This window comes from Boleophthalmus pectinirostris, unplaced genomic scaffold (genome assembly GCF_026225935.1).
Source record: "Boleophthalmus pectinirostris isolate CB_2022bp ecotype Guang Dong unplaced genomic scaffold, ASM2622593v1 HiC_scaffold_9, whole genome shotgun sequence".
Taxonomy (NCBI): domain Eukaryota; kingdom Metazoa; phylum Chordata; class Actinopteri; order Gobiiformes; family Gobiidae; genus Boleophthalmus; species Boleophthalmus pectinirostris.
In genome coordinates, this window is record NW_026571541.1 from 27,178,396 (window position 1) to 27,205,281 (window position 26,886).

The 26,886-nt window shown below is 38.1% G+C and overlaps 1 protein-coding gene across 1 annotated transcript in view; it reads right to left on the reverse strand.

The window, feature by feature from the left end:
* tiparp (TCDD-inducible poly(ADP-ribose) polymerase) overlaps positions 1–26,886 on the reverse strand; it is a 45,527-nt gene that overhangs the window by 5,228 nt on the left and 13,413 nt on the right. The window contains exons 3-6 of the mRNA XM_020937722.2: positions 21,242–21,416; positions 19,417–19,604; positions 8,528–8,815; positions 354–611 (exon numbers count right to left, since the gene is read on the reverse strand). Of these exons, the coding sequence (XP_020793381.1) occupies positions 354–611; positions 8,528–8,815; positions 19,417–19,604; positions 21,242–21,416 (909 nt within the window). The remainder of the gene's footprint in view (positions 1–353; positions 612–8,527; positions 8,816–19,416; positions 19,605–21,241; positions 21,417–26,886) is intronic.

Consider the following 26,886-nt stretch of genomic DNA (forward strand, 5'->3'; position numbering starts at 1 on the left):
ACTGCAAAAAAACGTGGCTTTGACGTTCCCAAAATCACGTTGTCCGAGATTGCGATTTTCGGTCCAAAAAAAGATCTTTCAACCCTTCTGGTCATCGTCACATTTCATTTAAATTTGAGAACACAGACATTAATGTTTAAGAAAAACACTACACTACACACAAATACTCCCTTTAAATGCAAGACCACAAAGCTTTTCCACTGCTCCAAGAGGTAGTTCAGAACGCTGCTCTACTGTATATTTTAACAGTTCAAATATTCCCATAACAGGTGTTGCCAATGACTACAAACCATTTTATCCCTCCCCAGAATGAACACTGTCTAAGAAGCTCGTTTCAAACCGCAAATCCATACCTGCCAGTGAGGACTTTGGCCAGGAACATGCAGTGGACTCCTTTGGGCGAGCGCTTGGAGAAGTTGTGTGAGTAGACGGCCTTGCGGGCGAAGTAGGAGCCCTGTCCGAACATGGTGGCATGCTTCCCACACACGCGCGGGTCGAAGTTGTGCTTGCAGATGCCCTCCACCACGTCCGCAGAGGTGCCGTGGAACAGGTGGCGCTCGCTCAGCAGTTTGTCCACCTCAGACATGCGCCGCAACATGTACTCCTTCTTCCTGTAATGGCACAAAGTAGAGATTTAATATGAGATCTAGGACTTTGAACGCAAGTGTCTATGGAATTATAAAGCCGCCATGTTACTTATACTTCTTTAACTGCTTTAGTGGTTTGATTTTTAAGGTGCACGACGTAACGTTTTGGTTAGAAGTCCGTCACCTGCTTGTTTCTATGGATATGTCATTGCTCTGCCAGGAAATTTCCACAGTATGACTTTAAACAGCTCCTACAAACCTACATTTATTCAATTACCGATGTTTTTATAGCTCAAAAATACCTAGAAAAATAGGCGCTTTGATCTCCTGTAACTTGGTCTGGTTTGGTTTCCATGAAGATAGAAAGGTTTAATACCATACAGTGAAACATTCCAGACAAAGCAATAACATCTCCATGGAAACATCTCCACTAAAAAAGTAACAAAATGCAACTTTAAAGGGGCTGTATTCACTTTTTTCATGTTATAAAGTAAGATGTAAAAGGGTCCAGGCCCAAGAGTCAAAATTAGGTCCCTGTGCCAGGAAGTAGACCTAATGTTAGTGCTCTGTTTGCATGCTAGTTGTTGTTTGCTTTACAGTCATTATGAAACTCTGCTCTGGCCTCTGAAATTTGTGAAATGCGCTCATAAACTCACTGTGGTGAATATATAAGATGCTGGGAATGCGTTAGGAAAGTGAGGAATAACTTTGGGCCACGGCAAAATCAGATACTGCGCATTTGAGGAATTTTTACAATTTAGGTGTTGTATAGATAAGACTACAAAGCATTCTGGGATACGAGGTTGGATAATTAACAGTTTACTTTCCAATACAGTGGCAAACTTTGTCACGTAAGTAGTAGTAAGAAACTGGGTCTGCATGCCATGGATTGAGAAACATTGAAATGTCTTTTTTTTTTTTTTTTTTACATAATATGGATTTTCCCAGAAAAATTATAACTTTGAGATAACATTTGAAATACTCATGGGTCAAATCTGTGAAGATGCAAGCACGCCCTTTGTAATGTTTTAATGAGCAATAAAAACATGTAATGGAATAAATATTTGATAGGTTTATTGGTTTATTGCTTTTAGTCGTACAATCTGGCAACCTCAAACGGAGCAGCTCATTCTACGGATTGTCTGATCTGTGTTTTTTTTTTTTTTTTTTTCCCGATGACGATACCACTTGTTTAGAATCCAGTGATAAATATTTTTGGGCCGGTATGTAGGGAGGATTTCTCTAAATTTCCAATGTAATTTGAATCAAAGCATAAAATGTAAACCCACAAAAGTTTAACACATATACAAACAACTGCAAATAAATCATCATTACAATTTTTATTAGTAAAAATCTGATTGGATTTGAAAACATTTCCTTTCTTAATTACTTGTCCCATGTAATTATTAAAGGACTTTTATTAATTTCAACAGAACGCCTCGGACTTTTTTGACAGATTTTTACTCACAACAAGTTTTAATACTACAAGTTTGGTCATCTATTCTTCACCGTTTGTTATTTAATTTCTATTTGAGAACACAGACATTACCGTTTCACACGTAATGGAATAAATATTTGATAGATAAGTTATAGTGTGGAACATTCCTGGCAACCCTAATCACCAGATCTAAAGCAGATACCACAGATCTTTTTTTTTTTTTTTTAATCCTCAGTGCAACTTTACATAATATGGATTTTACTCATAACACTGTTTATGGCATGAACTTCTTAGAAAATTGGTCCAGTCTCTAACTAAAACTAAATAGAAAAATTACAACATTGAGATAAAATTTGAAAAAAAAAAAAACTGCAGTTGTTCAAAGCTCTACTGTACGCCGTAGTACTGTACATATCGCAGGATGTTGTTTACAGTAGTAGTTGTAATCCTTCCCCTTGAGCGCCGCAGACACACGCAGCTTTTCTCCTGTGAGTCGATCAATGGAGCATGAGGGCAGATGGCTGTGACCGGGCCATGACCCATCGTGACCTCCGCCTGACTGGCACCGCACGCACCCAACCGCCCACCCACCCACCAGAGCACCCGCCCCAGCTCGCACTGTACATGTGTAACCTTTACTACAAGTCGATATAACCTGCTGACACCATGCGCGGATCTGTCATAGTAACACGATGCTTTTCACGTTGTAGTTTACGTCAATGTGTATAAAGAGGAGTACTAGAGTAAATAGCAACGACTGCAGTTTTGAAGTACCATAACTTTCTCTAAAACAACTAAATAACCCGTCTTATTTTGTATGTATTATGTATTAAAGGTGCTTTGTAGGGATGTAGCGATATCCAAATCTCTCGGTACGATACTATCTCGATACGCATCTCACGGTACGATATTTATTGCAATATTTTGAAGAGGCTGATATAACTGTAGATGGGACACTTTTTTTGCTTTTAAAATACCTGGACAAGATTTTGGTGTGAATTATTTCCATCATAATCCCAAGAATTCAAGTAAAAAACAACTTTCTTCATGTTGTCTGCATTGAAATGAATCATGGGATATGTAGTTCCCTGTGTTTATAAGCTATTGCTACTATAAAACAATTAATTTAAGCAAAAGAACTTGTAATTTGATATCATTGTGAGACTTTTGACGACACGATATCACGATATTTCGGTTATTGTTGCATCCCTAGTGCGCTCTGTACATTTTCTGGTGGATGGTCCGTCAAACGCTTTTCTCCATGAGATGTTATTGCTTTGTCTGGAATGTTTCACAGCATGGCATTAAACCTTTTTATCTTCACGGAGACCCCAAACCAAGTTACAGGTCTGATCTGTGGACATGCAAGTAAAATCACCTGTAATTTAATAAATGTAAGGTAGAGTTAACCAAAAAGTTCCATCCAATCCAATCCAACTTTATTTATATAGCACATTTTACCAACACAAAATCTCCAAAGTGCTGCACAAAGTAGGCACAATATAAATTAACACATTAAATATAGATAATAATAATAATAATAATAATAATAATAATAATAATAATAATAAAGCAAGTAGATAAAATACATAGTGCACCTTTAATTTGTCAGTTCATATTTGAGTCTTTTTTGTCAATTATTGTAGGATTTAAAATGTTAAAACAAATCACAAACCAAATCACAACTGCAAAGCTTGTCAGAAAAAATGTTCCACAGTATGTTATTAAATTTATCTATCACCATGTGGGCAAGATTAGACCACGTTACAGGTCAGATCTTGCTTGTCAGAAAAAATATGAATTAAGAAGAAACAAGTAATGACCTCGCTCCATAATCCTGAAATGATCCAACTACACGGAAAAGCTTGTATTTTTAAAACCGAGAACAAGTTCGCCTGCCCTGCATTTAAGATGAACAATGTTGCGTCACCATAGCTCATTACAGCTTAATTATAGCATTCAGTCTTGAGGGGTATTTGTTTTAGAATCGCAGTTCTCATATTTTTGAAGAAACAGACACTAGAGGCAATTGTAGGTTTTCAGTTTGCGCTATAGGAGTTGGAAAAAAAAAATATGTCCACGCTGCACTAATGAAGCTCTTATTTCAGGGAATCTACGTTCAGGCATAAATTAAATGAGGAAATGTAACTTCAAAGTTTTCTCCAAAAGGCCCGTGACGTTAGATCTCTACTTAAAGGCGCTTTGTGTAGCTTTTCTGGTTGAAGTACTTTAATGCGTTGGCTGAGTGTTCCACAGTGTTCAACTTTTCGATCTCCATGGAGCCCACCCTTTTTCAATGTATTTTTGAGCAATAAAAAAAACATTCCTGGAAACCCTGACCCAGCCACTGTAATAAAATGCAGTAGTAGTAGTGTAACCTCAAACAGAAAAGTTACACAGCGCATCTTTAAAGTAGCAGCCGCTGAAACAAAAAGATATGTCATAATTTGAGCCATATCGAAGACACACACATGATTATTTTTGTATTTTTATTTTTTTGTAATTGTCAGTCAATCCATCAGTCAGATCAGAGAGAGTTCTTTTAGTGTTGAAACAGGCAACCCAAATGTGAGACTCATGAGGCTCATTTAACTTCTTGATTGCATAATTGTCTTGAGAAGCAACACATGAAATGATAACAAAACAAAACAACTTGACCATCATGTCCAATGTTTTTGTAATTAAGAACGAATCAGCATTATAATTGTTACCAGTAAAATCTACGTTTGATTTGAACATGTTTATCTCATAACCGGGGACACACAAAGGTCACGTTTATGCAAATTTTTATAGAATTTTTTTACACACTGTCCATTTAAGATGAGTATACGATTATATATGCAGCGTTACAATACTATTTATTCCCAGACGGACCCAAAAAATTTTACATCATTTTGCAGGCAATTCTTGTTGAAATAACCTCAAATTTTCACAGAATGTATAGAAACAAGATCAAGATTTTATATTTAATGTTTCATTTTTTTGGTCTGTTTTCAGGTTGAGCTGTTCGCTTTCCAAAAGAAGTAATTTTGTGTCACCCAAGACTATGCAGCTTTCAATGCAAAATTTGGAAAAACTTCACCAAATGGCAAACAAATTTGGACTTGGTACCAAAAGCCTAAAGAGGAAGGCTGCTTATGCAAGGCTAAAGGATTTGGTAGACCAACATCAACATCAACATTGAGCTTGACTTATTACTTTTCAAGATAATTGCTTTTAAAATGATGCCAAATTTTTCATCACACCCTGTATAAAAATGCTCTCTTCTGACTTCAAGTTGTACTGTGTAACTTTTCTGGAGGAGGGTCTGTCAAATGTTATCGGTGTGTCTGGAATGTTCCACAGTATGTTATTAAACTTGTCTCCATGTAGACAGGATTAGACCAAGTTACAGGTCTGATCTCTGGAAAAGAGACCTTGCTACAGAAGGAATTGGTGTTTTTCTTTGTATTTTTGAGCAATAAAAACACCTGCAGTTATATAAATGTAAAATAGATAAGTTTAATGCCATAGTTGTGAAGCAATAACATCTCCACGGAGGCAGACACTCCCACCAGAGAAGCTACACAGTGCACCTTTCACCAGTCACACAATCTCTAGAATCTCTTCTCAACCACGCAGCAGTCATATTGAAACTACCAAGGTTAAACTGTGATAAGTGTATCAGCTGATGGTACGCGCCCTGTGCTCACCGCACTGCTATGACAAAAACACTTCTCAAACCACTTCTCAAACCTTCTCACGAAGCCCCACACAGCTGCCAAGTGTGGCCTACTTCTGAGCCCCGGCTTCCTCCGTGAGAAAACTAGCTAGAGCTTTGAAAAGACCCATATTACACCATTTTCTGATCTGCTTTAAAATCGTTTTCTCATCAAAAAATGTACCTGGAGTTGTGTTTTGTTTCATTCACACATGTTTGACACACAAACCCTGCAAATTTAGGCTCAAAAATTCTTCTCTCAAACAGAAAACACCTTGTCCTTGAGCTCATGTACTGTTTCTGAACTGTTTTTAAACTCCATACACCTTAATTTAAATCATTTGGTTGATTTCAGTCCAATCTCTACTGAGCAAAAGGTAAAATGCAGCTGTTAACTTGAAAACTACCGCTACATGACACAGCATTTTGCGCTTTGGAGATGTAGACATACTAATCAACCAGGATTACTCAAGCATCTGTGAATGAAGCAAAACACAACTCCGGGTATATTTTTGATGAGGTAACAACATTATAACATGACTAAAAGCTCTCAAGAGTCGACTTTGCGTAACATAGGACCTTTGACAAACTGTTCTCTCCCCTCCAGCTGAGTTTATGCGTTGTGTGTGTGACTGACAGAAAACTGGATATGAAAGTATTAAGAGGTGGAAAGTGCAAGCCTAAGATTTCAATGTGGACCGGACGGACGTGGATAAACAGAGCGGAGTTTGTTATTTGGCGTTCCGAAGTGTGTATGAAAACGTTAACTTCACTAAATGAGGCCAGTAACGTAGCGCGGATCAAAATTCAAAAACAAATAAACTTAAACTAAAGATGGAATTGGGAAGGGTCCGTAATAAACCAATGGCCTAAGCAGATCATCACAAATGGTAGCGCAGTGTCCAAAAATAATACTCAAAGTTTTACATAATACGCCATTTTATATAAGGCCTTCCCATAATTTTGCTTAAAGCTACACTATGGAACTTTTCTGGTGGGGGCTCCTCTATTTGCTTTGCCTGGAATGTCCCACAGTATTGCATTAAAGGACTGTGTGTTTTTAAGTAGAAGTTAATTTAACAAATGTGCTAAATAAAAAAAATAAATAAATAAAAAAAAAAAAAAATAATAAATAAAATAAAATATAAAAAAATAAAATAAAATAAAAACTCAAAATAAAAATAAAATAGAGGTGGGAGTAAATTATAGTAAGGTTCATCAAATCAAAATTTCATTGTAATGGCAAAATTAAGCTTTTGCAATTTACCACTTACTAATGATGGGAAGAAAACCCAAATTAATTAGTGATATTGCTTCATAATAATATTTCTCACCCTCGAAAACAATTATGATTTGCAAAACTAAGAGGTACAACTACGCAACCCCAGTGCGTTTGAGAAAATAAGACATCCAAAATCCCCAAACGTTTCATTCTCAGAACATCCGCAGTTTATCAAAATGAAAATATGAATCTGTGCAACTGATATCACCCAAAATTAAATCAAAATCAGATGTCAGGTCAAAAAACTGCAAAACACAAAACCTGCAAGCCAATAAATATTTACAATAACAGGAAGAGCTGATTTCCAAGTCGTGCTGTTAATACTGGGCCTGTCACAGTTAATGCTATATTGACTCATCGTTCAATAAATGAGATGGAACAGTCGCTTTGGGGGTCATTGCTAAACATGAGTACTTTTTCTTTTGCACTTATCAGGAACATTTTGTTATTTTTCTATACTATGATGAATAAATACTGTTAGAGGCCCAGAATTGGAATCGCTACCTATTAATTAATATTCGAGGGGGGCCCATGTGAGTCTTCTTGCCCCAGGCCTCCAAATTTTTGTCGACGGGCTTGTATAGATTAGTGCTGTCACGGTACTAAAAATTCAGACTCGATTTTGATACTAAGGAATTGACATGATACTCAATATCAATCCCGATAACAATGCTAATAAAATAAAAAATAAAAAAACAATAGAATGTGATTTTCAACATTAAATAATAGTACTTTCTTTTATTTAATTCCATATAATAAGAGTCTATAAATCTGCCTTTTTTAGTATCAATACATGCTCAAATTAATATTTAGTTTGCTAGTTTTAATATTGATTAGTATCAGATTTTCATTACTTTTGACTCCCCTATTATAGATACAAACTAAATACTACTTTATGCATTGCAGGTCAGGTCATGTTTTTTAGCAGCAGGAGTTAAATAGGGTAATTCTGCTCTAAGGTTACTGTATCAGCTGCAAGTTTCAGTATTTGATCTATATTTTTACAGCAATATACAGAGGTGGAAGGTAAGTATAAAAGTGAAAGTACAAGTAAAAAGTACATATTGCTAAAATTGTGTCCTTAAGTCAATTTTACAGTGGATACTCTTTACTTTTAATTTGTTATATTTGTACTACTCCTATATATTTTAGATCTGGACTGAAAAGTAAAACGTACTTTTCTTTATGGTGTGAGACCTGCTGAAATAGAGTAGACTTTTTTATTTTTCAACAGCCCAATTTTGAGCAAACTAAATACACAAAAGTGGCAGAAAACTTAAATTGAATAAGATACATTTCATCCTTTAATTGTTGTAAAAAATCTCAGCAAAATCTTTTTACTCTTAAAGTACATTTTTAAACATGTATTTCAGTATTTTTACTTAAACAGATTTTTTCATGTGATACTTTTACTTGACTAACTTAACCTTTGTATCTGTACTTTTACTTAAGTAACAAAATTAAGTATTTTGTCCACCACTGACAATATATCACACTTCAGAATGCATGATCTGACTCACCTCTTGTACTTCTCCCAGAGGAAGGGGTTCTGCACTCGGAGGATTTTGATGATTCTGAACTTGGTCTCGGAGACGGTTTTGTGGAAGAGGCTGTAGACGGTGCGGTAGCTGCGGTCCTCCCTGGATACGGGCACCTGCAGGAAGTCCTGGCTGGAGCTCATGGGCAGCCACGTCTCCGGGAAGAGGCTGGGCGGGCTGGTGGAGGTGGGTGAGAGGGGCTGCGGGGAGGAGAGGTCTACGGTGGAGGAGGATGAAGAAGAAGAGGAGAGAGAGAGGCCTCCAAGGGTCCTGCACAGAGAAGACACAAAGACAGGTTTGTTATTACGTATTTGTATTTCATTCATTAACAGTGTCATAACATTAAACATTCAAGAAATAAATGAAAAGGAGCTGAAAGAAGCGTAATCTTATGTTATTTGTCCCCTTTCCTAGACACTACACTTTACTTTAATACATTTCAAATCAATACATGTATTTTTAAATGCCATTATTGTACCCGATCCTTTGATTTCGTGGTCAAGACTATTTGTCAAGTCTGTAAATAAGTAAATAAATTAATAGGGCTGTGGTCAACTAAACAAAATCTTGGTCAGCTAAAAACATGTGCTGCCAAAAGCTAATGAATATCTGACCCAAACTGCACTCACAAGACTAGAAGTGCACAGAATGCAAAAATACAGTATTAGGAAACAGTGTGTTTACAGGAAAAAAGGCAGATTAAATGTGTGATTCACTCCCCAAATCTTTCACCTACATGATTCATTATCTTTTTTCTGCTGTGGTTCATATACATTTTCATAACCCTAATAAAATATTTGTGCTTTAACCTGTATGACACCATCAACTGTGTAATCGACTGAGTGACTAAAGAACAGTAAATAAATACATAAATAACAAAACTAGAAACTGATTTGAATAACTGATATTCAAATACTGAATCACTCTTCACACTAGTACCTTATATAAAATGAAAAACCTCAAAAAACACCACAAAGAAACAGCTGCTTGCTGAGTGAAATCCTGTAATGGTGACTGGTATTGCCTCTCCACAGATCTGACCTGTAACTTGGCCTAGTCACACACCACATGGTTTAGATTAGATTTATTTATCATTGTGAAAAATGACAATATTCAGTTAAGCATCTCCGAGGACAAGCAGCCGATATCCTGTATGCTTACTACACACCTTAAGATCCATGGAAATAGATTAGTTTAATGCCATACTGTGCAATCTTACAGGCAAAGCAATAACCTCTCCATGGAGACAAGGAAGTGACGGACCCTCCACCAGCAAAGGTAACAAAGTGCACCTTTAAAATGCTAAAATAAATCATGTAAATAAATATATAGCCAGGCTGGCGCCACCTAGTGCCTCTGCTCAATATCATTTCTCTCCAGCAACTGTCAGGAATTGGAATACACTAGACGGTTTGCAAGAACACTGGAAGTTGTACACCGCGCCCCGGCCAGTCAACGAAGAGCTGTGAAGCTATGACGTCAAAGCAAACAAAGAGGTTGAGATGGATGTAGACAAAGCCATACATTTTGTGTTGGCAACGATTCCCAAGATCGAGGATTTAAAGCCGAAACAAAGAGAATGTTTGGTGAATTTTATCAAGAAGAAAGACGTTATTGCCCTTCTTCCTACGGGATTTGGCACATTACATACGTCACGACCAAACAGCAGCGATTGGTTAAATAAAAAAAGTACCTGCCTACCGTAGAGCGAACGAATCCTAATGCCGCCAGGTCAGACGGTTTCCATGAAGTGAATCAGGCTAATAAATATAAACCAACTGAAAATCTTATGACCCATTCAAAACGGCAGAATTCCAAAAACACATAATCATATTTAACTCATCTGATCTCGCCTTTCACATTTGAATCGAACGCTAAAGTAAAACGGTGAGTGAAGCCAAAGCAGGGATAGATAAGGTTAATGCTATACTGTGCAATTTTCCAGACAAAGCAATAACATCTCCATGGACACAAGCAAGTGATGGACCTTCAATCAGCAAAGGTAACACAGTACGCCTTTAATTATCATACTGAACTCATTAGACCTCGCCTTTCACATTTGAACCGAACGCTAAAATAAAACAGTGTGTGAAGCTGATGACTCCGCTCTGAATCACAACCCACCAACTCTGACGTGTGTGTGTGTGTGTGTGTTTGCGCGATGAAGCAGTGCAACTCCGCGGGAGCCGTCAGAGCCCCATCCAAACAGCAGGACGGTGTGAAAATGAAATCCACACACCAAACATCACAACAGGAGAGAGAACAGAGCAGGGGAGAGAGAAAGAGAATACCACGCCAATTGCCGAGCTGTCACGGATGTGTCTGGGATACCATCGCGCTCCCTCACATCTCTGGATAACCGTATTTGGCTGTCAAGTTATCGGCGGCTGGGTGTGAATGTGGTTCGCCCTATCAGAGAAGGGGGAGGGAGAGCGGGGTGATCGGGGCAACAGCGTGTCATATCTCGGTGTCTCTGCGTCTTATCTGGTGTGGACGAGGCCTCGATCGATAGCTCTATTCCCCCCGGAGATTCTGAGACGTGGTGGCGGAAAGCAAGTGTGAAATGAAAGGGACGGGCGGCGGCAAGAGGGGGGAGGAAGAGACGGAGAAAAAATGAAAACTGAGGAGACCGAGTACAAGGACCATGGAGGTTACAGAAGAGTGGATTATAGTGGTTTTCCAGGTAAGGACTGAACCAGGATCAAGCAAGTTCTTCAGATCACTCGCCTAAAACGAGATCTGAAACCGACTCTACAAGCTGTGTTCACACTCGTGCAAACACAGACAAATGTTGCGTTTCGTGGGGGACACTACATCGACTTGCGTTCATTTCCTGGAGACTGATCCTAACCTTAACCATAGTTATTACTTGCCTATACCTTAAGCTAAACCATAAACCTTAAGCTTCTTTTAACTCATGTTTTTTGTCCCCATGAGCGAGGTATTTCTCTTTAATTTGAGAGGAAACAGATTATGGATTTTTTTTTAAATAAACCACTCAAGACTGAATTTGAAACGGAATCTGGACTAAAACCAGGATCAAACTGAGCCTGCAGGACTAAACTAAACACAACTTTTATATACACAGTTTATATGTGAATCACCACCACTTCTGTAAGTACTAAACTAGAACTTCAAACTTGAATAAACCAGGAATACAGTAAATCATAACTAATCCAGAATATGATCCCGTTAAAAAAGCACTAAACCAGGACTAAAGCAGGTCTAAACTTGGACTAGACATGAAATAACTCTCTAATCCAGAGGTAAACCTTGTCTAAGCTGGGTTTAAACCAGGCCTAAACCAGCTACAGAACAGGACTACACGCGGTCTAGGCCAGGTCTACAAGTCTAAATGTTCCAAAAATGGACAATAACAAGATAAACCTCATTTATACTTTCTAAATTATATCCAATATTGACACACAGAAAGAGAGGAGGGAAGGAGCGCTTGTAATAACATCAGGAGATCGGACAGACAGCAGAGTGCCAATCAAACTAATGACCTCAGCAGCCTCTGGGACGGGCACAGCCTGTTCCTCAAACACGCCCACACACATACATACACACACATGCACACACACACACACACACACACACACGAGACAATGAATTAAACAAGCCGCATTGAGCCTAAAAGCATTTGGGGCAATCTAAGTAGGACATTTCTGCTCATTATGCTAACCTGCTTTGATAGTGGCCCTGCCTAAAACTACAAGTGATCCTTTATAATTGAGATGTATGGATTCCCCTGGAGCACTGTAACTCTTTTTAAATTGCATTAACATAATATTATGCAAGACTTCCACTGGTCAGACTGGTTCGCATTTCAAGATGAATTTGATGGCCCATAATTTGACGTCTAAATCACAATGGATTGTAAAACGTCACGACTAATCTTTGAGATTAAAGATAGCATTATAGTACGCTCTTGCAAACCTGCCGCGGCGATATGAACGTTACTTACACGGTTGCACGGTTTACGTCATTCTCGTGCGAGCATGACGTCAAAAAGTCCAGCAACCAAAACAAAGACGTTTATTATGGAATCCCTCATTGTTTCATTTCATTTGTTAACTTTCAATGTCTAAAGAACTTTCCACTGAGATCACAAAACATTAAACAAACAGTAATTTCCCAAATGGATCAAACAAATAAACTAGCCCTGAAGTTCATAATTCACATCAACTTAAAGCTACCATCTGTAATTAGGTTGGCGGACCCACCCCTACACTTGCTACGTTAATTCTGGTTGATATTGTGCCAGTTTTGGCCCGACTAAAAAAGACCAGAGTGCGCAGGTGAGTCTGAACAAAGGGCAGGTGAGGGGAGGGGGGAACATGTTCCACATCTGCTATCTACTGATGAGAAAAAAAAATCAAATAAACGTGCAGATGGTAGTTTTAAAGCACCCATATTATGCTATTTTTTGATCTGTTATAATCTTGTTTTCTCATCAAAAACACGCCCAGAGTTGTTTTCTTTTTTGTTGCTTCATTTAGACATGTTTAACACACACACACGCACACACACACACACACACACACACACACACACACGGCATATTCAGGTTGAGTTCTTCTCTGAAAACACTCTGTTCCACCTTGTGATGTCATGTAGTAACACAGGAAGTGCTCCAGTGTGTTTTTAAACTCCACACACCTTCACTAGAATCATTTGGATAACTTCAGCCATGAAATTGCCAATCTCTACTGAACAAAAAGGTGGCGATTTTAAAATTTAATGGCAATAAATTCTCCAATCTGACGTAAGAGCTAAAAGGAATACGAAATACAGTGTAAATACAAATACACAAAACTCAACACAAGTTTAGCTTATCATTTACATTCATTTTGACAACATAAATCAACCAAGATAACAGCTAGAGATACAAAATTATCCAAAACAAATATTTAAATCACTAACATACCTTTGTGGGATAGCTAAACAAAGGCATACAAAATAAAATAAATATTTGCTCTGTATAACGTCTTTCGTTCTCGATGTTAAGATAATTAACCGTTCTTGCACTAATTGGAAATAGGCCCTTCAAAATAAAAGCGGAAGTTAATGGTCAGCAACAAAAAATAGAGTGCAATATAAAAAATAAAAAAGTCAAAAGAGGTTTTAACAAAGGCAAATGATACTCTGGGTTATTTACAAAAGGTAATAGGTAGGTTAACTTAAAAAAACTACCACTTCTTGACATCACAAAGTGGAACAGAGCATTACACTCCAATCAACTGTGCACTGGCAAGAAGACGGCCTCACCAAACAAAAAAAAAAAAAAACCTCCAGATAAATAAACAACATTCTAACATGATTATATAAGCCAATGAAGACATCACTGCACGTCCCCTTTAAGTGTTTTGAACATGCTTTTTGGTGTCCCAGTTATTCTACCCCTTGCGCTGAGGGATTAATACTGCACACAGCCCGATTACGCCGAAACAAACAGATGGAAAAGTCCCAGGACCGCATTCCTCATTCCAGACCCCAGCTCCCCATAGTGGCGTTTCACACTCCTCTCTCTCCCTCTCCTCTCACGTCTCCTTTGTTGTGGGGCCAGTCTGGAAACCATTTTAGACCTCTTCTCTTTTGCTCTCTCTCTGTCTCGCACTTTTCCTGATCTCCCCGTACAGGCCCTAATCCCTTTCCTCCCATGTCTGGCGCTCCGTTTTGGGGACTTCGGGGACCGCCGGGGCCTGTTAGGACGCTGCGTTCCGAGAGAATGGCTGAAGATGTGACAAGATGTTGGAAATAGACGGGGATATCTCTGCGAGGATTCAATCTGCTGCCCTCACTTATATATATATTTGTTATAGTTCGTTCTATGATCTAGTTTCTGATTACGTCATAGTTTTAAAAGGACGGTAGGAGTCTATGGGAAATTCGCTGTTTTTTATGGTCACCAAGACTTATTATCTGTTAGACATTTTCTTCATAAACCTGCCATATTAGTCTTATGAATTATAATCTACAATTAAATGACAACAATGACTTCTTTGGGGTTGAATATTGGCAGCGCTTCATAAAACTAAACTGCTGTTAATTGTGGGATCCAATGCGCGTCTGTTGATAGAAAATTTTGAACATGTTTACAATTAGTTTTGGTTTTCAACGGCAATACATTTCATATTAAAAAGAGATCGCAGTGTTTTAAAACTAACAAGGTTTTAGGCGTGACAACAAGTGTCCAACATTGAGGTTAAGACGCTAAGCTAAGTTAGCATTAGAGTTGACCGGCTAGTAATCCAATCTAATATGTAATTATGAGATTATGCACATGTCTGATGCAATTTGTAGTTTAATGTATGCTTTAGAAAGGCAACTGGCTATTGTTTGGTGAATAAGGAACAAAAACAAAGATAGAAATCAGCTGTGAAGTTTCTGGTTGGGCCCGAAGTGACATCAATATCGTTTAACAATTGCACAGTGAAAAAAAAAGTATTTAAATTACCAAATTAATCAGTCTGTTACGAAACTGGCAAGACAAAATTCCACCATAGAGTTTTGACTTCACAGTATGGCATTAAGCGATTTTATCTTCATGGAGACCAAACCAGACCAAGTTACAGGTCAGAGCTGTGGAGAGGCGACCCTGCTCACACTCACAATGCCTGTTTTTTTTGTTGTTGTTGTTATTTTTGAGCTATAAAACCACCTGTAATTGAATAAATTTAAGGTTGAGATGTTTAATGTCATACTTTGGAATATATATAGATATTTTTTAAGCACTAATATAACAATGTAATGCTTATAGTTCATTCTGATTTCGCCGCTTCGCTTGTTTGCCTTCTCTGTGCTCTCACTCTGCACAAGGACTGAGTTTATGCAAATGAGCCATGTGCTGTTAAGTTTAGTTTCTGTAAACCGTAAACAAATCTGAGCAAAACTGTTTAATGTTTTACATGATAATCTCAAACAGGCTGATGTGGCTCTAGAGTCGTTATAGTTTATATGTTGTAAAGTTTAGTAATTAATAATTTTGTAAGTTTATTTATGCAGAAGATTGTGATTAATAATCTGCTGCAGTGTAGAACTTGTACAATAGTGTTTGGAAACGTTCGGTTTGATTTGCGCGGTGGATTGTGGGACGCCTCATATCACTTTACTGCTGGATTTTTTTTTTTTTATGTTGCAGAAGCACTTTGTTTCTACATGAAAAACCTACCCCTTTGCACTTCGATAAAAAAAGACCTTGTGGAATTTGGCATATTTGTTTTTGTAGTAATTTTTGGCGGGTTACTTTTCCTGTACAGATACCGAAATATAGCAAAATCTACCGAGATATATTTTTTGCTCTGCCCTACTGTGGAACATTCCAGGCAGAGCAATGACGTATCCACGGAAACAAGCAGGTGACAGACCCCCAGCCAAAAAGTCCCACAGTGTACCTTTAAACTAATGACGCAAAAACATTGTGAAGTCATGTGAACGCGGCCTATTCCCTATTGGAGAATTATGTGATCAGAGCAAATAATAACAAGACATGAATCAGGATTAGGTGCACGTTGTTGTCCCACAGTTGTATCCCTCCACCTCATCTGTTCTCGCTCTCGTCATTATCTAATTTTCCGTTCGAGCTTTAAGCCAAGTAAAAACACATTCCATTGCACAAAGTTCTGGATTGGCCATATCCTCACTAATAGAATCACATTATGCCTATTATCGAAATGTACTGAACCCCGTCTTTGTTGTTTGATGTGGAATTTTGGCACTTTGTTCCATTTTTTTTTTCTTTCAGTGTCCTCCAATTCGACAATATCTCCTGTCTAGCACAATGGGTGAGTCTAGACTGCCATTATGTGAGAAATAGAAGCTTATGATCCAACAATGACGGTTAGGCTCGTGTAGCATCGAAATAACATACGGCAGCACTTTTACAATTTAGCAAAGGTGTTAGTAAGAATACACAGCCTATAACATTCACAGTGCTAAATAACAACTACAACTGCAAATGCCTTTTACTATTACTTGTACGCAGTGGTGCATGAAGGTACTCACTTTTGTTACTTAAGTATAATACAGAAACTGGAGCAAAAAAATCCTCAAGGATAAATAAAAGTATCACATGACGAAAGTATTCAAAACTTAAAGAGAAAAAAGTAAAAGTATTATGCAGTGTTTTGAGTTTTATTTTGAGTTTTATAACAATTAAAGGATGAAATCTAGTAGTTTCATATTTGAATCAAATTAATTTAATCCAAGGTGTGTAAATGTAATTTGTTTTTCTTTATGCATAGCGATAATGTTAAATTTTTTATGTATTCATAAGGTGGAGGCTTTAATATAAGTCTTTTTTTTTTTTGCCTCTTCCTGCACCTACTTTTTATCTTTTTTTTTTTTTTTAATGTTATATATGTGCAAAATAAATACATTAAAATTTAAATTAGTGATTTTGATAATGAGTTTAGTGGATTTTTACTGATTCTATTCAATGATTTGTTAGTTTTTCTAGCTATTTTGCGTTTTTGTGTGTTTGGTTTGCTCAAAGTTGGCCTCAAACTATAAAGAAAAGTACTTTTTACTTTTCAATCCAGATCTAAAATGTAATCGAGTAGAAAGTACAGATACCTTCCCTCAAATGTAGTGAAGTAAAAGTAAAAAGTATCCACTGGAAAATAAGTAGATGCCTAAAAAAAATGACTTAAATATTGTACTTTTGCTTTAGTACTTCATTTCTTTCCACCAACTAAGTGATAATTGAAATAGTTAATTACTTAGTCAACTAATTTAGAAGCTGAATAATTGTTTTCTGGACTATACACAGACTCCAAAACATGCCATGTGCTTAGAGAAGACTTTATAAAGATATTCTCAGCTTCATCTTGGTCGACTGAATTAAAAATCTAATATACTCACGGGCCTTTTGCAATATAAACTAATCAATTGAGCAAACAAATAACAGCCATATTAAATCGATTACCAAAATAAATGTTAGTTGCAGCCCTAGATAGTACGTGCTCAAGGAGAAGTGAACTGTCAACTGTTTCTCCAGACATGCAAACCCACAACACCACCGCCCTAACTGCTTACTTTGCTACATCTGCATATTCGAGATAGACTTTTACATCACCTTTGGCCGCATAATCAGACACAAATGTTTCCTGGTTTAGCTGTAACATTGCCTACGGTCCACGTTCCAAAACATCAACAGAAAAGCAGACCGTGTATCCGTTCCAATAAGCTTACTTAGCCTTTTTCTTCTTGCACCTGTAAATATGACGTCTTCGCAAATGTCAAGAAACCACAGTAGAGCAACAGTAAAAGAGCTGTTTTTCTAATAACTTCTATCACTGATACAAAATGTTCCATAACAAGGCTACAGCAGAGTGTGGTTTGTAGAACAAGAGAGAAAAGGGGTTGGCCATTAAGACGCAGCAAGACTATTAAACAAATGACCTTTATGTGTGAGTAGGGGACTGGCTGTTCCTGCTGCACCTTAATGCCCGGACTAATTATTATCAGGCACACTCAAATCGGGGGGCTTATCCAAGTATTGTCTCATCTCTGGAGACCTTTTTTTGAGGACCACTGAGGACATGTACATGGGTTGTGTCATGAGCTGCCTCCTGATTGGCTGACCCGCAACTGTTGTAATCTCACACTCCACCACTAGATGCTACCTATGTTACTGCTGGCTGGTAGTGTGCCAGCTTTGGTCCGACTAAAGAAGACCAGAGAGTAGAGGTGAGACTGAACAAAGGCCAGGTGAGGGGAGGGGAGAGCAGGTTTCACATCTGCAAATAAATGTACAAATGGAGGTTTTAAAGTGCCATTATTATGCTATTTTCTGATCTGTTATAATCTTGTTTCCTCATCAAAAACACAGCTAGAGTCATGTTTTGCTTCACTCAGACATATTTAAAGGGACAGTCCACAATTTTGGACATAGGGCCTCATTTCCTAGAGTGTTGGAGACATGGGGACACACTTTTTTAAATATTCCATCCAGTCCTTGTATTTGCAGAGGTCGTTGGTTTTTATTACACCAGACTGTCGATGTAAATGTCTGTGTTGATAGAATAATGTTTGAAATAAAACTCACCTTGCATCGCACGAATCGTCACATGTTGAGGGACTATTTTCTCAGCAGCAGCGGAATTTTACTTTGCTTGGTGATATCAGTCCGCCGCTGCCAAGCTTTCTGTCAGGAAGTACAACTCACTGCTGCTGCTGCTCAGACATAAATTCCTCAAATGCAAGGTTGGTTTTACTTCTAAAATTATTCTATCAACACAGACATTTACATCAACAGTCTGGACGTAATAATAGATTTGCTTCGGGTGTTTTGTGGAGTGGGTAAGACTGTTTTTAGTGGCAGGATAACTATGACCACTGACATGCAGTAGCCTAACACCAGCGACATCTGCAAATACAAGGACTGGATGGAATATCCAAAATTCCAGACTGTCCCTTTAACACACAAACACGGCATATTTAGGCTGAGTTCTTCCCTGAAACAGAAAACATTCCACCTTGTTCCACTGTGTATTAAACTCCATAAACCTTCACTAGAATCATTTGGACGATTTCAGCCCTGGAATTGGCTAATCTCTGCTGAACAAAAGGTAAAAGGAGCTGTGAACTTGACAACTACCGCTTCATGACATCAGAAGGTGGAACAGAGCATTACACTCCTATCAATTGTACACTCACAAAACTACTAAAATATGTCTGAATAAATAAAACTCCAGCAACATAAACAACATTCTAACGTGATTATATAAGCCAATTACTACATCACTATACATCTCCTTTAACTGTTTTGAAAATGCTTTTTGGCGTCGCAGCTATTCTCAAATCTTATCCGAGTATTTTTTCATCTCTACAGAGCTTTTTCGTTGTGTGTGGTGGTAGATACGTACTGCAGGTGCGGCGTGAGGACCACCGAGGACATGTACATGGGCCGTTTCTTGATCTGCCTCCTGAACCCGAAGACGGCGTTTTGCTGGAAGCCCTCCCGGATGTTGAGGATGTACTGGTTTTGGAGCGTGATGAAGCGCACCTCCTTCAGACCCCTGGCGCTGGCTTCCTCGATGAGCTTCACTACGGGCTAAAGCAAATGCAAATGCAAACTAATTAAAACACAAAACAGTGGATATAGTGTAGTACAGTGGATAGTGTTGTTTTTTTAATTTTGTGGTGTGGATAAGCTGACTGCATGGAAATTTCAATGGTGCAAATCTAGCAAGCAATAAAAAACACCAATTGCGCAATGTGGTTTTGGAAAATGGTGAAAAGGGCTACAACAGCTAACTGAATTAATTATGATTATTAAAACAATAGACTTTCACTGGCTTTTCTACTGACAAATTACAAATGAAACTAAAACGTAAGAAAATACTGTTAGAATTGTGTTTTTTTAACAAACAAAAACAATATATTGATTAAAGGTGCACTTTGTAACTTGTGCTATGCTTCACCTGTATTGTTCCACAGTAAGGCATTAAATGTATCTTAGTTTCATTTATTCAAATTCATTTTCTGGCTAAATGCCACCTCAGATATGAGCCGTGGAGATTATCCAGTTGGCATCACCTGCTTGTTTCCATGGAGGTAGATAAGATTAATAACATACTGTGGGCTATTGCGGGTAAAGCAATGAAAGAGGTTACTGAACCTTCACCAGAAAAGTTACAAATGAAATGCACCTTTATAAACAGAATGATGTTATTTACAGTTAGGGTTGGGCATCATTAAGAAGTTGCCAGTATGATACATATCTCGATACAGTGCACTTTCAATTCAATATGATATATTTCAAATCGATTCAATAAAGTTCCATAAAATAATGTCTAAATCATGGCTGTGACACTAAAAGTCTTTGTTAAATCACTTCTTGTGTAAAGTTAAAATGAAACACAAACATTTTAATCGTTAAAACTGTGAAAATGTCAAATGTGTCACATAAACAAATTTTCTTCCTCTGACAACAGCAACAGAACTGTAGCTGTAACAAAATAATTTCGTAAAATATACCAAAAAAATACTCTTGGCGATATATCGATACAACAGCCCACGATATCACATTAAATGGTACAATATATCGATATGTCACCCCACAACAAAAGACTAACCGCCGCTCTGCCATAAAGCTTTTAAATGGAAAGTAAATTTGCGATTGTGTCCCTGATGCACTGAGGTTTGAATGTATGGCATCTGTTTTTCTTTTTATTTTATTATTTATAGATTGTGCACGACCAGAGATGTGCGAACTGAATTGCACTTTGAGATGAATAAAGTTGCTGATTGATTAAAGGTGCATTGTGCATTTTTCTTCTTAAATGCCATTGCTCTGCCTGGAATGTTCCACAGTATGACTTTAAACAGCTCTCCCTTACATTTATTCAATTACAGGTGGTTTTATAGCTCAAAAATATCTAAAAAAACAGGCATTCTGATTCTTGATCTGGTTTGGTTTCCATGAAGATAGAAATATTTAATGCCATACTGTGAAACATTCCAGACAAAGCAATAATATTTCCATGGAGAAAAGCATTTGATGGACCCTCCACGCACCTTTAAAATCACAAGAATGCAAAGCAGAGCCAATAATAGACAGAGGGTAAAGTAATTTGCCATTGGGAGGGCGCAGCTGCGAATTTCAGAGCGTGTCTGTCTGAATCGATCTTTTCCAGACGACGAGATTGATCGGCGAGCGCGGTGATTTTGTACGTCGCACTCTCTTACCTCAGAGTATTCCCTCCAGCCAAAGTTGTCTCTACAGTAGTACTTCCACGTGGTGTGACAGTTGGGAGAGGGGGCGGGGTTTGTGGTGCCGGGGGGCGTGGTCAGTCTTCGGACACGGTCAAATTCCAGGTCGCACACTCGCATCGCCCCGAAGTCGAGAGAGAAGACACGGCCCCTAGAAAAGAGAAAATAAATGATGAGACACGGACCAAAAAATAAATGATAGTAATAATAATTCATTAACTCTGGGGCAGACAGACTTCCTGTAGTCATGGCACGACGACCCTGTTGTTACCAGGCTTATTTTTCAGTCAGTAACTCGGCGGCTCATGTGTGGCTTGATTCAAATGTAAATGATCTAAGACTCATAGAGGAAGAAAACCAAGGCTTCGGCTGGTAGCTCAATTACTCATTTTGGTTATAAAGATCCAACATTATTTTGGATTTGCACTCAGAAATAATGCACGCTTCTCTACTTTACTTGTCGGGATGTAACAATAACCGAAATATCGTGATATTGTATCGTCGAAGTTCTCACAATAACATCGTGGACCATCAATATATCGAATTACAAGTCTCTTTGCTTAAATTAAGAGGTATGGTGCAGCAATAACTAAAAAAAGACAAAGGGAACTACATAGACCATGATCCTTTGCTCCATTTCAGAATAGACTACATGAAGAAATAATCAGTTCTAAGCTTGTTTAAGTCTTAGTTACTTGGATTAAGTCTTGTCAAGGCATTTTCAAGGCATTTTAAGGCATTTCAAGGCATTCTAATCGTGAGCTTCCCCACCATATCATGAGCTTTCCCATCGTATCGTGAGGTTCATACCGTGGTGATATCGTATCGTGAGACTTGGATATCGTTACACACCTATTCATTTTTATTATATATTTTCAAGTGTAAGAATCATAATACAATCTTAACAGTTATTGATACCAACAACTACGATCTTTGGTGCATTTCTGTTCCTACGAAAATGATACTAAGCACTACTGTTTCTAGATATTAAAATTACTTTCATGTCCATTTTTAGCCTCTACTCTTGTTTTGTTGAAAGGGCAATACAATGCAATAGAAAGCACAGCTGTAGTTATCATTTAAATATCTGTTTTCACTGGCATTTCTAACTCTAAACTTGTGAGGAACTTCGGAACAGCTCGATCGCTCTTATTCATCAGTCTTTTACATAACAGAAACTTCTAATACTATTATTAACACTGGCTTTCATGACAACAAAGGAAATTGTAAAAAAAAAAAAAAAAAAAAAAAAGGAAATGAAAAGGAAAAAAATTGTGTGTAAATGTGTGTAAAAGTAAAAGTCTATAGTAGTATATCCTCCCTTAACCCCACACAGTCTGGGCATCATAGGTCAAATCCCCTCTCTGCACATCAGTGTCTCTGCTCCACTGCTCCGCTGCGCCATACGGCCTCTGGCAAATCCTTTCTGGGTCAGACATAGCCCTCGCATGAATGTGGGCATGGCTCTGGCACGCTACCGACATGAGGAGCAGACAGCAGCCCTGCGCTCAGGCTATATGTGCTCGGGGATTAGCACACATAGTGAAAACACGCACGCAGCCTTCCACTCTTAATGGCCCCATTGATTTTTTTTTTGGGCAAACTAATTGGATCTGGGGTTAAAGGTCAATCTATGGTAATTTGTGAATTGAAAGTGTGTGTTAGAGCGGTCACAACTTCACAGTGTTTGTCTATTTTTTCATGCTAGGTGTGCAGGAATGTGTGAATGTGGTGACTTGCTAGTCCTGACTAACAACTTGCTAGCTTGTGCAAACAGCTTGGAGAAGTGAAACCTCATGCTACACTCTCCGTATTCATTTGCATGTGGTGCCGGTCACTTAGGTTGTGCGCTCACACCGGCAGTTTCACTCAGGAGGTGATAATTACTGACGACTCATCTTTTGGGCCAAGCTAATTATACAGACGCAAGCTCAGGGCGGGCTGTGCTCGGGCATTGTGTGAGGGCATGACTGGAAGAGGAAGTGAATATCATTTGACTGCATGAGAAGAAGCAAAGCGAGGCCATCAGCTGATCATGAGGTTACCGGGAACCCAAAGCCTGTCATTAGCCTATTGTTTTGTCAAAAAAAACAAAATGCTTCTGTAACATTTCGTTGTATGCGGTATTCCTATTACTAACACTGATGACGCCAACTTCTATTCGCGGCATGCTTCCTGACTTAACTCTAAAAATAATTTTACCATTAGGCATTGTCAGATATGGATTATTTGAGCCGATACTGTTATCCAACACTATGGTTTTGCTGCTGACATATTCACTGTTCTGATGATTAAAACGTGTACAAGAAGTGGTTTAACAAAGACTTTTAGTATCACAGCCATGATTTAGCCTTTATTTTTTATTGAACTGTACGAATTGATTTGAAATACATCGTATGGAACTGAAAGTGCACTGTATCGAGGTATGTATCGTATCGGCAACTTCTTAATGATACCCAGCCCTAGTCACCTCTAACCGATAATATGTTGCATGATTGTTTTTTATTTATTTATTTATTGGTCACGCCATTACAATTTGTTGGCATCAATTTAAGGAGAACAACAATAAATCTGACAACATAAATACATGTTCCAACCATTGTATTCCTTGTCATTGCTGTGTGAACAAAAGGATCAGGAAGCAGATAAGTCTTATAAACCCTGTTCCATTGTGTAAACATATCTTCTTTTTTTTTGCCTCATTGCTCTTCAACATCACTTTTTACTCTGTTCAAGAATAAAACATTTGATGCAGTGACAACAAATTAGAATTGACAGATGAGCACAAAGAGCCAGAACCAAAAATAATAATACATGTGCCAAATATCTGCAAAATTTCCTGTATCTCACTGTTCGCCAATATCTGGAAATGCCCTTCGATCTCGTGGATGATACTTGAGCCAAGGTATCACCCATCCCTAATTACTTATTCCTTCACTATTTGCTTAGGTTCCTTTTTTTGGCCTTGAGAAGTCTGATTTGAATGCATGTTTGAATACTATATGCAGGCTTTCCCTGAAATGACAAAAGATATGAAAAGCAAATTGCAAATAGGAGTGGCACGAGAACTCCGTAAACGATTTCACCTTTGGCCGACAGCACTCCCTGTAACTCGGGTTGGTATCGCCTTGTTCTGACATACCCCTGTTCCATTCCTGGACTAACACTGTGTCCCTGCTATGTTTGTGTTCTATCAGTAAGGGAAAGCACGGGAAAGCACAGAGAAGATTCACCTGTAACTGTCAGAGTGTTGGAGTACAAACACTGTGTGCCTGCCAGGCCGCGCTACGGTGTCACGGGCACACGCGACACTGCCCGTAATGTGCCCATTCACTGTCAACTCTGTCCCCGTGTAAGTACAGTGAGACAATAAACAATAGTATCGTGATAAAAATGAATTAACAATAAACGCCCATGGAAAATTTTATGTAATTCTGACTAGGGCTGGGTATCATTAAGAAGTTTACAATACGATACATGAGCCATGATGTGATAATTTTTTTTAATTTAATACGTTTTGATTTGATGTATTTCAAATAAATTCGATTAAAAATAAAAAACAAATGCTAAATCGTGGCTGTGATACTAAAAGTCTTTATTAACCCACTAAGTTTGTGCAAAGTTGATATGAAAAACACCAGTTTTACTCATCAAAAAAGTGAAAATGTCAACTGTATTACATAAACAAGTTTCCTTTTCACACAAGCAACACAACTGTAGCTTTTTCACAAAATAATTTAGTAAAATATACCAATAAAACCCCCACTCTTGGCAATATATCCATACAAAAGCCCATGATGTCAATACTGTATCATCAAATTAAATGATATCATATATTGATATTTTAATATTTTTGCACATCCCTAATCGTGATAATCGTCAATGAAGATAATCGCCTTTATGTCGCCAGAATCGATTGTTGTTTTCACTTATAACAAAGTACAACTGTTGTTTAAATATGGAACTGATTCATAACAGTAAAATTACAGTTATTAAAATTATAGTTATTAACATATTTAAACTGTTGGCAACTTCAGTTAATCGTGACACCAAATTTGAATATTGTCCCATGTTTATCCCTGTCGCTATGGCTCAGTTTGGCTTTCTCAACCAGAAGAGAGGAAATATTCATGGCCAATTTTATTTATTTTTTGAGGATATGTGCAACTATTTATCATCCGTTCTCTGATCAAATTCATTTCTTTGTTCGGAAAACACAGTGTAACAGTTTTATCAGCTGACAGAGGATACTATGGTGGTACCACACGGTCTGAACAACAACAACAAAAAAAAACTAGAACAAATGACGCATTTTGTTTGTAGTATTGATTGTACGCACTGTCCCTGCTTTTTAATGTATTTGTACAAGGTGAAAAAAAGGACAACTTTGTTTCACATGGTTTACAGTGGCCCAAATTTATTCCTCACTTAGTTAAACTTTCTGAGAATCGTAATTATGATGACTCTACGCAACGTTCAGAGGGAGGTTTTTGCTGTCACGGTAATGCTTACAATAACTAGGATCTAAACTGAACACTTCCTGATTCTTGGACAGTAAAACACTTTATAATTAGACTCAGCTGAGTAATACAATATATCTGTACAGGGACAACACATTTTTGGATACAGGCCCCAAATAAAAGTAATGACGTCTAAATTTGTAGTCAGACCTTTTTAGGCAATAGGTGGCATTTACTCGAATACATAAATAGTATTAAATAAAATGATTGAACTATGGATTGTATAATAAGCCGCTGTATTAACCTGTGGGAAAAACCTAGTATGCTGGTATAAATAGTCCTTTGAAGAGCTCTTTGAAATGAACAGATCACGAAACGTTTCTTTTTAAGTCCCATCCCATCTTCCCTCCCAGACTGGTTTGTGAGCCTTAGAAAATAAAATTCCAGCGGTTAAATTAAGTGCAATGAGTATGTGCGCTCCAATTGTGTTAGCCAATCCACTGATGGAGAGAGAGAGAGAGACGCTCGGCAAGCCCAAGCTGGCACTATGCGCTCAAGACCTGGCTTGAAATGTCATGCTGCTCCGAGCAACGGTGGCCTCCAGATAGGAAAGGTCACCAGATAATTCAAAGAAAGAAGTATACAATTTAACAGGAAAAGCAGGAGTGGGAATAGACTTGTTGATGTACTTGCCGCGAGTTGCTTGAGTTTTGTTTTTCTTTTTTTTTTTTTTTTTTTTCCCAGAGTGCCGAGGGCGAAAGAAAACAAGTCAGGTGGAGCTGAGAAGGCACTTGCAAACCTGTTTTCGGCTCATTTAAGAAGCTCCCAGGAGTGAATATGTTTATCAGCCCGCTATAAAAAGCCTGGATTTCTCAGCGCTCAGCAAAACCCAGGACAAATAAAGGTTAGGAAAACTTTGGCGCTGTCAAGATGGCGGCTGATCCCAGTGCGGCGCTCCTTTGACACATACACGCGGGTTGGAAATGTTCTCACGGCTCTTGGTACAGGGACCCGCATACCAGCATCAGTCATGCTATTGTGCACGTCACACAGTTGGGAGGAAAAAAAAGAAAAAAAAAGAACATGAACCACGCAGGCATTCTTCTGACAGATTCATGTACGTACACGCAATCCTCAGCCAGTTATGCCCGGATAAGTCAG